The 14952-nt window shown below is 32.4% G+C and overlaps 1 protein-coding gene across 1 annotated transcript in view; it reads right to left on the reverse strand.

Annotated features, from left to right (window-relative positions):
* Nucleotides 1-283: 283 nt before the first annotated feature.
* The window catches only part of LOC143637786 (A-kinase anchor protein 9-like), a 58167-nt gene continuing 43498 nt past the window's right edge, over nt 284-14952 (reverse strand). The window contains exons 12-17 of the mRNA XM_077108512.1: nt 6499-6598; nt 5283-5375; nt 4172-4528; nt 2291-2494; nt 901-1041; nt 284-427 (exon numbers count right to left, since the gene is read on the reverse strand). Of these exons, the coding sequence (XP_076964627.1) occupies nt 284-427; nt 901-1041; nt 2291-2494; nt 4172-4528; nt 5283-5375; nt 6499-6598 (1039 nt within the window). The remainder of the gene's footprint in view (nt 428-900; nt 1042-2290; nt 2495-4171; nt 4529-5282; nt 5376-6498; nt 6599-14952) is intronic.

A 14952-nucleotide genomic window follows, 5' to 3' on the forward strand; every position in this document is an offset into this window, starting at 1 on the left:
TTGCATTCCCCAGAAAATTGCTGCCAATTCAAATAATTTACCTCCAGCAGGAATGTCTGGGCACATATGACTGTCTCCTAAATTTAGACTCCTTATCATGTAATCTTCCCTTGGCTGGTGAATCAGTAACTACTCAAAAGAAGATCATAAAATACTTAATTTTCTGGTTTAAAAAGTTTCTTTGAGGCAATGCAAGTTAATAACTGATTGACATTTTAAGAAAATACACATATACATGATAAAAATCAGGATGAATAAAGTTTATTACATTTGAACAACCATTTTAATTGACTTTGCACTGAAAAAATACACATTTTGTATAGCTTTCACTGGACAGACTATCAGGAGGTACATCTTCAGGTTTTATGTCCATTTCCTTTTCTTTCAATGTCTGTTCCTCAATTTCCCTTTGGTTTTCATTTTCATTCTGTTTAAGTTTGTGCAACGGCAGAGAGGACAAGACAGAAAGAAAACCTGTCATCTTAAAAACAGCATATCATTCTTCTGTACTGGTATGATGTGAACCAGAAAGTGCTTGAAATAATATTTAACTACAATTTATCAAGAGATCAGCAGTATCAAGAAAAGGATAAAACATTCAAGTGTAGAGATGAAAAATGTTTTAATGGCTTCAAACTAATATACTCTATATAGTGTGGCAATAAGGGTTGTCAATAAAGGTTGCTCCTTGGTAGAACAGTTTCTCCTACAGCAATGCCAGATTCAAATTATCTTAAACAGAAAGCAAGGCATTTTGACTCCACCTACCTTACATTTAGGTGATCACCAATATGTTAAGCTCAGTAACTATAAAAATACATCACCTATCAACAATAAAGACAAACAAATCCTACTGCATTGTTGATCTACTGTTCCTAAATGCACCAAAGTCAATACTACCTGTGTTTGCGTACTGCTGCTGCGCAGCTCACAACACAGCTTCTCTCTTCCAGCAAAAGACAGCTGCTTTAGTGCTACCAACTCTTCTAAAAGCACCCTTTCTCTTTCTGAAACCAGGTTTTTGTTATTTAATGAGGATCTCTAAATAAGAAAAGAGGTCATGGAAGAATATTGATTGCGATAGAGGTAAAAAGCAGAAACATCAAGCAGATTTCTTTTAACCCCTTGGGACCAAGAGACCTTGGTTCTACATTATGATTCATATTTCATTATTAGGGATTAAAAGGCACATATGAAGTTCAATGCAAAATTCGCAACTTTAGAAAAAAAGTTATTTAAACTTAAATATTCAGGAGTTTGTATAGTTCGAGTAATATTTTCTCTGTCAATTTTTGCATTGAAATTTTAGAAGAATAAATTCACAAAATGCAATGAAGAAAAGAAAAACTGATTTTTTCTTTTTTTTTTAAGGAGATAGAGAGAGAGAGAGAGAGAGAGAGAGAGAGAGAGAATTTTTTTTTTAATATTTATTTTTTAGTTCTCGGCGGACCCAACATCTTTGTATGTGGTGCTGAGGATCGAACCTGGGCCACATGCATGCCAGGCGAGTGCGCTACCGCCTGAGCCACATCCCCAGCCCCACAAAACTGATTTTTCAAATGATATATTTTATTCTCAAATATCAATTTCCCTATTATTTTATATTTAAAAAATACACGTTTTAGTTTTCAAAATTAAATTCAATAAATTTGTTTTCATAAGAACTTTCATGCAAATATTTCTTGCTTTTCTGCAATAATTTTGTGAGTATATTTTATATAGCAGTTGATAAGAATATAGCTCCCAAATACCATGAGATATTTAAATTTAGAAAAGAATGTTATATAAATTTGAATTTCTCTAATCAACAAGAGATGTGTCCTCTGAGAGAGTTCTAGAAACAGATTACTTCAGAAGATTTCCATTCATGATTAAAAAGATGGATTAAAGATAGCTAAAGATAAACCTTGGAGATGGTAATTGGTAGACTCACAGAACTACAAATGAACATTGAAAAAGTGAATGACAGCAACTGTATACTCAAGTACCTCAGTATAATATTTCCAAAACTCTCAAAGTGCTTTAGCTATGTATGGTCAATAGAATTTTTAAATTTATATTGTAGTCACATTTCCAGTGCCTGAAAGGCAGTTAAATAAAATGATAATGCACATTATATCAGTTGAGTTAGGTGTGCCTAACAAGGTCTAAAGTTGATCCCAGGAACTTCCTGATGTTAAGTATTTGTAATTTATTTGTATCTAGGAAAAATAATTTTGACTTAAAAAAAAGCCACATAAAAAATACCATTATTTCAATTGAGGAGAAAAGAGACTCTAAAGTTCCATACCTGGGCTAACTGTCTATTAAGTCTCTTAATCTCTTCTTGTAGCTGCTCCATGTGTCTCATGTGTGCCTGCCTCAACAGTTCTGTGGCCTGTTGATGTTCTTCATATTGTCGTACTAGTTCTTGCCTCATATCTTCCAACTGTTCTTCGTTTGACATCATTTGTCTAGAAGCATCCATGCTTGATGTTAACATCTTACCATGAATCTTTGATAGGAAAAAACACAAGCAAAAAACTCAATCATAACATATTTTGTGGTAATTAGTCAGCACTGATACTTTAACTGAATATGAAAACAATTCTATTAACAACATAAAGCATCTGAGTTTTAGTTTTATTATCAAACAAAAGCATAAATCACTTTTTTTAAAAAAATTATTTTTTAGTTGTAGATGAACATAATACCTTTTTTCATTTATTTTATGTGGTGCTGAGGATCAAACCTAGTGTCTCACCCATGCAAGGCAAGCACTCTACCACTGAGCCACAACCCCAGCCCATAAATCACTTTTTTTAAAAAAGTATTTTTCTTATTTATAATTCCTAAACAACATGAAGTTAATTTATTACCACCATACATGTTATTTTCCAAAAGGAAACAGCTACTTACAAGATAGTTTAGCTAAAATCTAATTCTAACAGAGAAAAACAAAATACTCAAGATTCTTTATCCACCCCCTCCAACCCCCACCCCATCCACTTTTTTTTTCCGCCCATACTAGAGATTGATCCCAGGGCCTCACACATGCTGGGCAAGTGCTCTACCACCAAGCTACATCTCTAGCCCCTTCTCTTAATAAAGTTATAACTCCTTTATATCTCTTGATATTTTATAATGGGGAAATAATATAAACAACAACAACAAATATACACACACACACACGCAAAGTTTATAGGGCCAGGGTTGTGCCTCAGTAGTAGAGCGCTTGCCTAGCATGCATGAGGCACTGGGTTCAATCCTGGGAACCACATAAAAATAAAGAAATAAAATAAAGGTATTATGTCCATATACAACTAGAAAAATATTTTTTAAAAATTAAGTTCACAAAATATAAGGAATTTTGCCTATTTAATTTTTATTCATTGGTCATCACCGTATTATAGAAAACTGCTTATTCAAAGAAAAATTATAATAAATTTTATTTGGAAATAAATGCTTTACATTTATGAGTTTCTCACACTCATGACAAGTCAATAGGTTCTATGAATACTTCAATCCCTTAAGATACTAATTAAAATCATTCTGCCTTGAACAGTTATAGCTAAATTAGTTTTCATAAACATTTCACAAGTTTTGCATTACATAAAAAGCTGACAGTTTTATTTGAATACTCCTCTGAACAAGATATATCTATAGTGAACAGATAAAATAAATTTGAAATTCAGATAATTTTAAAAGAAATAGAATTTATTGTTTTCTAATAAAGGCTGCAATTCGTTGGGGTAACAGATCCTCAACTAACAAGAAAAAAGAATTAGTATAGAGATAATAAGATACTTTGAATTGTCTTCTTGAATTCATAGCAATTTCCTTTTATGTTCTTACATTTAATTGAGCAAATCATTTGGCCACAGGTATTACCTAGTTATAATATAATTAATCTTCAATTAGTTTAAATAAAACTAACACAGGTATAATTTACAATGAGAACTTAACATGTACTATGTCCAAAAGACAACCAAGAATACTATGACCTGATTTATTTTATACTTCACACCAATATTGTTTCACTTAATCAAATACCTTATAATTAATAAAATACATTAAAGTCAAGACTGGACTTCATACTTTCATTCTCTATTAATCAGCATTATTGCTACTGTTTTAAACTGAAGATATTATTATAAGTTTTTCTTTTTTATATTCAAAGAAGCATACTTACAGATTCGCTAACTATAAATGTTTTGTCTTTGGAGAACATTTCTTCTGAAATAGTTAGTTGGTGGACCTCTGATTCTGTTATATCATCAAGATGATCACTGTTTGGTAATAAAACTTCTCCATCTTCTCCTAACTCTTTACTAAGTGGCTTAAATTCTTCTTTAAATTTCATGTCCAATGCATCAGAGGTCTGAAGATTAATTTGATCCTGAGATAATTTCATTTCATTAAAATAATGTTTTTCATTTTGCTGACAGAAAGTAAGTGCTTGTTTTGATGACATAGTATTTTCTTTTCCCTTTGATAGTCTAGATAGTTCAGTTTGTTGAGCAAATGCAACGCTCATTGACACAATGACCTAAAGAAATCAATCAAACAAACAAAAAAGGATTACATTTATAAATACCAGCTGGATTTAAAAAGTGGGTCATTACTAAAATTATATGAATTAGAAAAAAGCCTGGCCTCATAGTTTTAAAAACAAAAATAAATCCTCTGATAAAATGATACAGAGATAGGCTATTTTTCAATAAATGTAACATCAAAGTGTTTTACTGCCTGCCTTTTAAAATTAAACAAGCAAAACTTTTCTAACTATAACATCAATTAATGCTCAGTACAAAAATAAAAAAAAATAAAAGTCTTTATATTTCTTCCTTCCAAGAAAATTCACTTGGCCATGAGTGATAATGTTCTGTGACAATCCTCCATCAGTATCTGTAGTTATTATCTAACATTACAATAATTTATCAGGGTAATACAACTACTTTTTCTCTTCATAACTTTTCCCTCATTTTTAGAATGCCAAACTCCTTCACAAGGTAACTATTTACAATGTAACACATATATAAAAACTTGTGGCATTCTGAAAAATTGTAATTACTATTCTATATCAAGAAAAAATGTTCTTTTCAATGAAAAGCACCGCAAAACATTCTATGAAGCAGCAATTATAGTTGATGCTGTTACACAACTGTTTGATGGAATATATATGAAACTTACAAATAAAAACAAAGTACATACCATCAATAAAATCCATGCTTTTTTTGACAGTTCAAAGATCAAGAAAATCTATAAACCAAGAAAACCTTGCAGATAAACTATAAACTTACCTTAGCTATTTCTTCTTCTAATCTTTCTTGGTATTGTTTTTCCAAAAATTTAACCATGTTTGTTTCTTGTTTCATTCCACATTCCTTAGAAAACTAAATTGAAGGGTGAAATATGACAATTTACACTGATTTTATACCATTAATTTTAAGGATGTAGTCAATATTCCAAAAATATCACTATTTTTGGACACTTTCAAATAAAAATAAATTTCAGTTATCTTTTAACTAAAAACATTTAATCTAATAATCCTACAAAATAATTACACTTAGTATAAACTTAAACATGCAAAGAGAGAAATATATTTACATATCTGTAATTATTAGCATAAATTCTAGGGTGGGTTAAAGATACTTAAATATAATTAATAAGACATAGGTAAAATGTTAACAAGTGGCTATGTTTGATAATGAAATCATGAGCAAATTTTCTTCTTGGTATTTATTAAAAGAACACAATTTTCCACATACAAATTATTTTTATCAATTAAAAAAATAAATCTTCTTTTAGAAATGTAGATATACAGTCAACATGAAAGTATTTGTTTATTTACCAATTATTTGAATTTCATCCAACACACATTTAATAAGGGATGAGTGTGGCTCATATCTCTTCTTAATATCCAGAATGAGAATGGGCAATAGTCAGTGATTTTAATTTTTACTAGAATTTAGAATTATTTAGTGAAGATGAAGATGCAGTTGGGGATTGAAAAAAGTTTTGAATAATACAATCTCGAGGACAGGCAGAGAGTGGTTCAGTGGCAAGCACGGTTAAAAAAGAATTTTTCTATCATTATTTCTGTTGGAAGGTGGCCTGATCCATTATTCCAGCCCTAGCACCTTGGATTTTAGGGAATCCTATACACCATTCTGAAGATACCCTCCGCTTCCATAATGGGAAGAAAAGACTATGTTGGCCATGGTACTGAAGCTGATTTGTTACACAGTTCATAAAGAAATGTTACAAAGAAAAAATTTAAACTGTAACAGGGGAGGAAAATTCTCAAATTTAACTTTCTCTGTGTTTTTCCTATGCTATGAAAAATATTTCTATAGACATTCTGGATCTTTTAAATAAGGTATTATCCTCATGATTTATGCTTAATCTTAGCCAAATATTTACTACATAATTACAAAACTGAAGACATAAAACTGATAGTAAGAAAAAGTATCAGTGTACATAACTGTTTAAAAATGAAGATTAAAAATAACATACCTCTATTGCATGATCAATATTCTTTTTTAGACAACTTCCAGGATGTACTACTGATTTCTGTACATCAGATTCTTTAATTACCACTGAATCAACAGAGAAGCTAAATATAAATAAAAAAGTATATAAAAAAAAATAGTGTTGTGTGTTTTATCCAAAGTTTCTACCATGTATAATGTGTACTGAGGCAGTGGGGAGACAAAAATGATAGTTCCCCCAGGGTTACAAGTATTGTAACTTAAAACATTTTTGACTAAGTTTTCCAATTAAAAGTAACAATGAATATTATGTCATTTAATGAATTTCAGTATAAATGTATGATAAAAAATTTATTATGTAAAAAATTTTTTTAATAATTCTTTTAAAAATAACATCTTAGATATACTTATATAGCAACAGTGTACATAACATACTATATACACTGATACTACACACTACTTATATACCTAAGATATATGATACATATTATTCATATTATATGGATATCTAAATTACACAGACACAAAACATATAATAATATAGAATAGATTATATTGGATTAAATATATTAAAAGAGCCAGGTACAGTGGTGTGTGCTTGCAACTCCAGAAATTTGGGAGGTTGAGGCAGGAGGATCAAAAATTCAGGATGAGCCTTAGCAATTTAGTGAGACTCTCTTTCAAAAAAAAAAAAAAAAAAAAAAAAAAAGGTTGGAAATGCAGGAAGATGGCTGAATAAAGTATTTGCTTCCCTGACAGATCTGTGGAGTGAACCAAGAAAAGCAAAAAGGTCACTTTTTTCAATAAGATGGGTGAATGGTCCAGAACTAGGAAGGACTTAACTGGAATTTAATACTGGATACTCAAAACAGATCATGGACTCAAGAGATCCTGTATAATAAAATAAGGGGGAAAGATCCCCAGCTCCAGAGCTGTAAAATAGCTGGAAGTACAAACCAGAATAATCCCTATGTGAATGTAGTAAAGCAATAAAGGAACCCCCAGTCCTAGGAAAACAGAGGTGTTTTGCGGTATGGAGAGCTTAAGAGCTCAGAGATACTGCTTAAAAAACAACAACAACAACAACAAAAAATCAGTAAGCTGTGCTGCACAGCATGTGTGTACAGGAGGGAAGCCACCAGCTTTCTTGGCGGCATGCATGGAGGACAGCAGAAAGAACCCTTGTGAAGCAGTGGCTGGAGGGCCTGCAGTTAGGTGAGTCAATTATTGGCAGATCGAAGTCTGGCCCCAAAAATGTGCAAGGCAAACCCATGCTGTGTGATAGAGAGTGTTCCAAAGTGACTGGAGAAAATCAAGCATGGAGGGATATTTACACAGGAGAATACTGATCAAGGAAACCCACCTGGCTTTCCCCTCCCTGTCCAATCAGCTGCTTGCAGTACTGGCTGGAAGAGAAGTGCCTGACTGTGAATTTGAAAGGACAGGCAAAGAAAGAGATCAAGTTTGGAGACCAAATGACGACCAGGGTTCATGGGGTCTGCAGGCAAAATTGTGGGCTAAGAACAGATTCCTACATCACATGTGTAGAACCTAAAGGAGATTCCCGAGGTACGGTCTTCCAATGTGGACAGACAATTGCTGAGCCATGGAGGTGTGATGAATTAAAATCTTCAGACCAATAGGCACGCAGTGAAGAGATTGGAACGTACCTAAGCCTACACCTTGGCTCTAGTAGTTCCACTTCCAGGACTAACACTCTCACCCTAGCAACCCTAACTACCCTGAGGGTAGAGCTAGGATCAAATTCCAGACAACATACCTAACTGCTCAGAAGAGAAGCTGAGAAACTTGAACTGCAATGGAAAAAAGTGTTCAATTTTTCATCCAGATTCCTTTTTTTTCTTTTCTCACATGTCTACATGTGTATCTGAATAGTACATTACAGTTTTGTTATTATTTTCTTTTAAAAAATTATATATATATTCCCCTCTCATTTATCTGTTTCCTTGTATTCTCTTTCTCACTTTTCTCTTGCTAACACCCAACCTCTATTAAGTCCTCCCTTCATTCTTCCTATAATTTTTTAACTTCTATCTTTTCTGATCCTTCCTCATAAACATCACACCTTACATGACTTTTGTTCTCTCTTTGTCCACCAATGGAAACTGTAAACTTTTTTGCAAACTTAATGTTTATATTGTAGACAATAATTGAACACATCATTTCAGTTTAATGGAATAAAACTGTGGATGCCTTAATAGGAGCTATTTGGTTTAAGGGAGCTATTTGGTTTAAGGTTTATTATTTGTATTGGGTGCAGTTATTATTTGTCTCTTCCACAAAGGCGAGGTACTAGAAATCTTCAGGGACACTATTAATCTACAGGGTAGACACTGTACTGCTTGAAATCCACACTGCTAGAAGGACAGACATAAGAACAACATGAGAAAACAATGGAACAAAGTGGCCCAAACAAACCAAGATGATCCAATAATTAAACCCATAGACAACACAGTAAAAGAAATGTAGAAAAGGAATTTAGAAAATACATATTAGACTGACCTGGTACATAAAGAATGATATAGGGAATAAAATCAGACATAAATTTGAGGAGGTAAAAGATCATTGCAGAGGCAGAGATTCTCAGAAAATTACAACAACAACAACCCCAGAAATCCTCAAAATGAAACAATCAATAAACCAATTAAAAATTCAATGGAAATTATTATCAATAGACTAGACCATTTGGAAGATAGAACCTCAGGCAATGAAGACAAAATATATAATTTTGAAAATAAAGTTGACTACACAGGGAAGATGGTAAGAAACCATGAACAGAACTTCCAAGAATGATGAAATAACAAGAAAAGACCAAATTAAGATTTATCGGGATAGGTGAAGGCATAGAGATACAAACCAAAGGAATGCCCAGTTTTTCAATGAAATAATATGAAAAAATTTCCAAAATCTGAAGAATGAAATGGAAAATCAAATACAAGAGGACCTCAAATGTACAAGATCACAACAGACCCACATCAAGACACATCATTAAAAAAAGGTCAAATATAGAAAATAAGGATTGAATTTTAAAGGCTATGAGAGAAAAAATATCAGATTATATATAGAGGGAAACTAATTAGGATCTCAGGTGATTTTTCAACCCAGACCCTCAAAGCCAGGAGGTCCTGGAATAATATATACCTAGTTCTGAAGAATATGGATGCCAACCAAGAATTTTATATCTAACAAAATAAAACTTCAGATTTAAAGATGAAATAAAAACCTTCCATAATAAAAAAAGTTAAAAGAATTCATAACTAGAAAATCTGTGCTATAAAACATTATCAACAAAATATTCCATGAAGATGGAAAAAAAAGTCAAAAATCAACAAAGGGAGGAGCCATACAAAAGGAATAATCAATCAAAGGAGAAATTAATTCAAAGTAAAAAGTAGAAATAACCTAAAATGACTGGGAACACAAATCATATCTCAAAAATAATGTTAATGGTCTAAACTAATAAACCCAAAAGACATAGATTGGCAGATTGGATTAAAAAAACAAAACCCAAAAATCTGTTGTCTCCAAGAGACTCACCTCATAAGCAAAGACATCCACACAGTGAAAATGAAAGGACGGGAAAAACATATCACTCACATGGACTGAGTAAACAAACAGGGGTTTCTATCCCCATGTCAGATAAAGTGTACTTCAAGCCAAAAGTTAATCAGAAGGGACAAAGAAGACATTTCATACTGCTTAAGGGAATTATACATCAACAAGACATAATACATTAAATATTTATGCCCCAAACAATGGAGCATATACATATATCAAACAAACCCTGCCTCAATTTCAAGAATTACATAAACCATAATACAATAATACTGAGTGACTTTAACAAACCTTTCTCACTACTGGATAGATCGTCAAACAAAAACTAAACAAAAAAACTATAGAACTTAATAATATAGTCAATAATTTATACTTAACAGACATATAAAGAGTATTATATCTATCAACGAATACATGTTCTTCTCAGCAGCATACAGACTCTTCTCTAAAATATGCCATAAAGCAACAATTATGAAATAAAAAAGAGATTATACCCTGCATTCTATCAGATCATAATGGAATGAAATTAGAAATAATTGATACAATAAAAAATAAAAAACTCCAACACCTAGAGACTAACCAATGGATATAAGATGAAATCAGGGATGAAATTTTTAAAATACTTACCGGAGATAAATGAGAACTAATACAACTTGTCAAAATCTCTGGGACACTATTAAGCTAAATTCATTAAATGAATGGAAAGTCAATGAGTAAATGACCTAACATAAGACCTCAAAGCCCTAGAAAAAGAAAAACAAATCAACACCAAAAGCAGTAGAAGACAGGAAATAATTAAATTCAGAGCTGAAATAAATGAAATTGAAATAATCGGAACAATTAAAAAATTAACAAAACAAAAATTTGTGTCTTTGAAAAAATAAATAAAATTGATAAACTCAATCGTGCTAATGAAGACAGAAAACTCAAATCACTAAAATTCATAATCACAAAAAATATTACAACAGATACTGTTGAAATACAGTAGAGAATCAGAAGCTATTTTGAAAATTTATACTACAATAAAAATGAAAAATTTAAAGACATCAACAAATTTCTAGAGACAAATGAGCTACCCAAATGGAATTAGGAGGACATACACAATTTAAACAGATCAATTTCAAGCAATAAAATAGAAGAAGGCATGAAAAGCCAACCATTTAAGTAACGCCCAGGATGAAAAAGATTCTTACCCAGTACTACAAGACCTTTGATGAATTAATACCAATAAGCCTCAAACTATTTCATGAAACAGAAAAGGAGGGAACTCTTCCAAACTCATTCTATGAAGCTAGTATCACCTGATATCAAAATCAAAGAAACATCAAGGAAAGATAACTTCAGACCAATATCCCTAATGAACATAGATGCAAAACTTCTGTATACAATTCTGGCAACTCACATATAAAAACATTAAAAATATAGTTGTTATGGTTTGGTTGTGAAGTATCCCCCAAAAGTTCACATAAGACAATGCAAGAAGATTCAGAAGAGAAATGACTAACCTAATCAGTGAATTAATCCCCGATAGGAATTAAAAGAAGTGGCAGGGTATGGCTGGAGGAGATGGGAATTGGGGGGATGGCAATGGAGTATACATTTTTTATATGGAGAGTGGAGTCTCTATATGGGGTATATATTTTGTATCTGGAGAGTGAAGTCTCTGGCTCTGTTTCCTGATCACTATGTGAACTCCTTCCCTCTGTCACACTCTTCTTCCAGATGTTCTGCCTTACCTCAAAGCCCAAGGGATGGAGCTGGCCATCTATGGACTAAGACGTCTAAACACGATGAGCCCTCAAATAACACCATGAGTCCTTTTCCTCTCTTAAAATTGTTCTGGTCAGATCTTTTAGTAACAGAAATAAAAAAGCTGACTAAAACTATAGTGCATTATATTCAAGTGGGATTCAAGGTTGGTTCAACATACAGAAATAAATAAATGTAATTCATCACATCAATAGACTTCAAGAAGAATCATATGATCATTTCAATTGGAGCACAAAAAGCATTTGACAAAATAAAGCACCCTTTAATGTTTAAAATACTAGAAAAACTAGGGATAGTAGAAACAAATCTCAACACTGTAAAAGCTATACATGCTAAACCCAAGACCAAAATCATTCTAAATGGAGAAAAACTGAAGGCATTCCATCTACGAACTGTAGTAAGACAAGAATACCCTTTTTTACCACTTTTATTTGATATAATCCTGGAAACTAGCCAGTGCAAGTAGACAGAAGAAAGAAATTAAAGGGATACGAATAGAAAAAGAACTCAAATTATTACTATTTGCCGACAATATGATTCTATATTTAGAAGACCTAAAAAATCCACCAGAAAACTTCTAGAATTAATGAATGAAATTCAGCAAAGTAGTAGGATATAAAATTAACAACTATACATCAAATGCATTCCTATATATCAGTGATAAAGCCACTGAAAAAGAAATTAGGAAAACTACCCCATTCACAATAGCGTAAAAAAATAAAATAGAATATTTGGAATCAATCTAACAAAAGAGGTGAAAGACCTCTACAGTGAAAACTACAGAAAACTAAAGAAAAAAATTGAAGACCTTAGAAGATGGAAATATCTCCCATATTCTTGGATAGGTAGAATTAACATTGTCAAAATGGCCATACTACCAAAAGCATTATATAGATTTAATTCAATTCCTATTAAAATTCCAATGACATTCTTTGTAAAACTAGAAAAAGCAATCATAAAATTTGTTTGGAAAAAAGAGACCCAGAATAGCCAAAACAATCCTTAGGAAGAAAAGTGAAGCAAGAGGCATCATAATACCAGAACTTAAATTATACTACAGAGCCATAACAGCAACAACAAAAAACAATGGGATGACACTGGCACCAAAACAGACACATAGACCAATGATACAGAATAGAAGACATAGAGACAAACCCATATAAATACAGTTATCTCATACTAGACAAAGGTAACAAAAATACTCACTGGAGAAAAGATAGCCTATTCAACAAATGGTGCTGGGAAAACTGAAAATCCACATGAAGCAAAATGAAATTAAACCTCTATCTCTAATCTTGCACAAAACTCAACTCAAAGTGGATCAAGGATTTAGGCACTAGAACAGAGACCATGCATTTAACAGAAGAAAAAGTAGGTCAAAACTCTACCATCTCAGCTTAGGAACTGACCTCCTTAACAAGATTTCTAGAGCACAAGAACTATAAGCAAGAATCAATAAAAAGATTCAAACTAAAATGGTTCTTCACATCAAACAATCAATAACATGAAGAGTGCCTACCGAATGGGAGAAAACCTTTACCACACATACACCTCAGAGCATTAATCCCCAGGATATATAAAAAACTCAAGAAACTTAACAACAGGGGCTGGGGTTGTGGCTCAGTGGTAGAGTGCTTGCCTGGCATGCGTGAGGGACCTAGGGTTTGATTCTCAGCCCCACATATAAATAAATTTAAAAAATAAAGTTTCATCAACAACTAAAAAAAAATTAAAAAACAATAAAAACACCAGAAAAACAAACCAATCAATAAATGGACTAAGGAACTGAAGAGACACTTCACAGAAGACATACAATTGATCAACAAATATGTGAAAATACATTCAACATCTCTAGCAATTAGAGAAATGCAAATCAAAACTCCAATGAGATTCTATCTCACTCCAGTTAGAATGGCAACTATCAAGAATACGAGCAACTTTAAAAAATAAAGTTTCATCAACAACTAAAAAAAAAATTAAAAAACAATAAAACACCAGAAAAACAAACCAATCAATAAATGGGCTAAGGAACTGAACAGACACTTCACAGAAGACATACAATTGATCAACAAATATGTGAAAATACATTCAACATCTCTAGCAATTAGAGAAATGCAAATCAAAACTCCAATGAGATTCTATCTCACTCCAGTTAGAATGGCAACTATCAAGAATACGAGCAACAGGCCTAGGGACATAGCTCACTTGGTAGACTGCTTGCCTCACATGACCAAGGCCCTAGTTCATTACTAAGCACCACAAAAAAAGAAAAAGAAAAAATATGCAACAATAAATGTTGGCAAGCATATGGGGGTAAAGGTACACTCATACATTGCTGGTGGGACTGCAAATTGATGCAACTACTATAGAAAGCAGCATGGAGATTCATAAGAAAATGTGGAATGGAACCACCATTTGACCCAGTTATCCCACTCCTAGGTTTATACTCAAAGGGCTTTAAATCAGCATAATACAGTGATGCAGCCACATCATGTTTATAGCAGCTAAATTCACAATAGCTAAACTACGGAACCAACCCAGGTGTCCTTCAACAGATGAATGGATAAAGAAAGTGTGATATATATCTTCCCAATAAAATATGACTCAGCCATAAAGAAGAATGAAATTATGGCATTTGGTGGCAAATGGATGGACCTGGAGAATATCATGCTAAGCTAAATAAGCCAATCCCAAAGAACCAAAGACTGAATATTTTGTCTGATATGCAGATACTAATTCACAATGGGTTGGGGGGGTAGGGAAGAATAAACATATTTTGGATTAGACAAAGGGCAATGAGGGGAGGGGAGGGTTATGAGGGAAGAAAGGATAGTAGAATGAATCAGAAATTATTACCCCAGGTACATATATGATTACATCACATATTCTACATCATGCACAACCAAAGAATGAGAAGTTATACTTCATTTATGTATGATATGTCAAAATGCATCCTACTGTCTTAGATAATTAGTTAGAAGAAAAAAAATTGTTAGAACTAAAAAATAATAATTAGTTATTGAAACTACATATATAGAAATAATAGTTCATTAAAATTGATTTGTCTAACATTACCCAACTGGTATGTGGTAGATCTGAACATGAGTTATTTTAAATAAAAACAGTAGTTCTG

Source organism: Callospermophilus lateralis, unplaced genomic scaffold, assembly GCF_048772815.1.
Source record: "Callospermophilus lateralis isolate mCalLat2 unplaced genomic scaffold, mCalLat2.hap1 Scaffold_86, whole genome shotgun sequence".
Lineage (NCBI taxonomy): Eukaryota > Metazoa > Chordata > Mammalia > Rodentia > Sciuridae > Callospermophilus > Callospermophilus lateralis.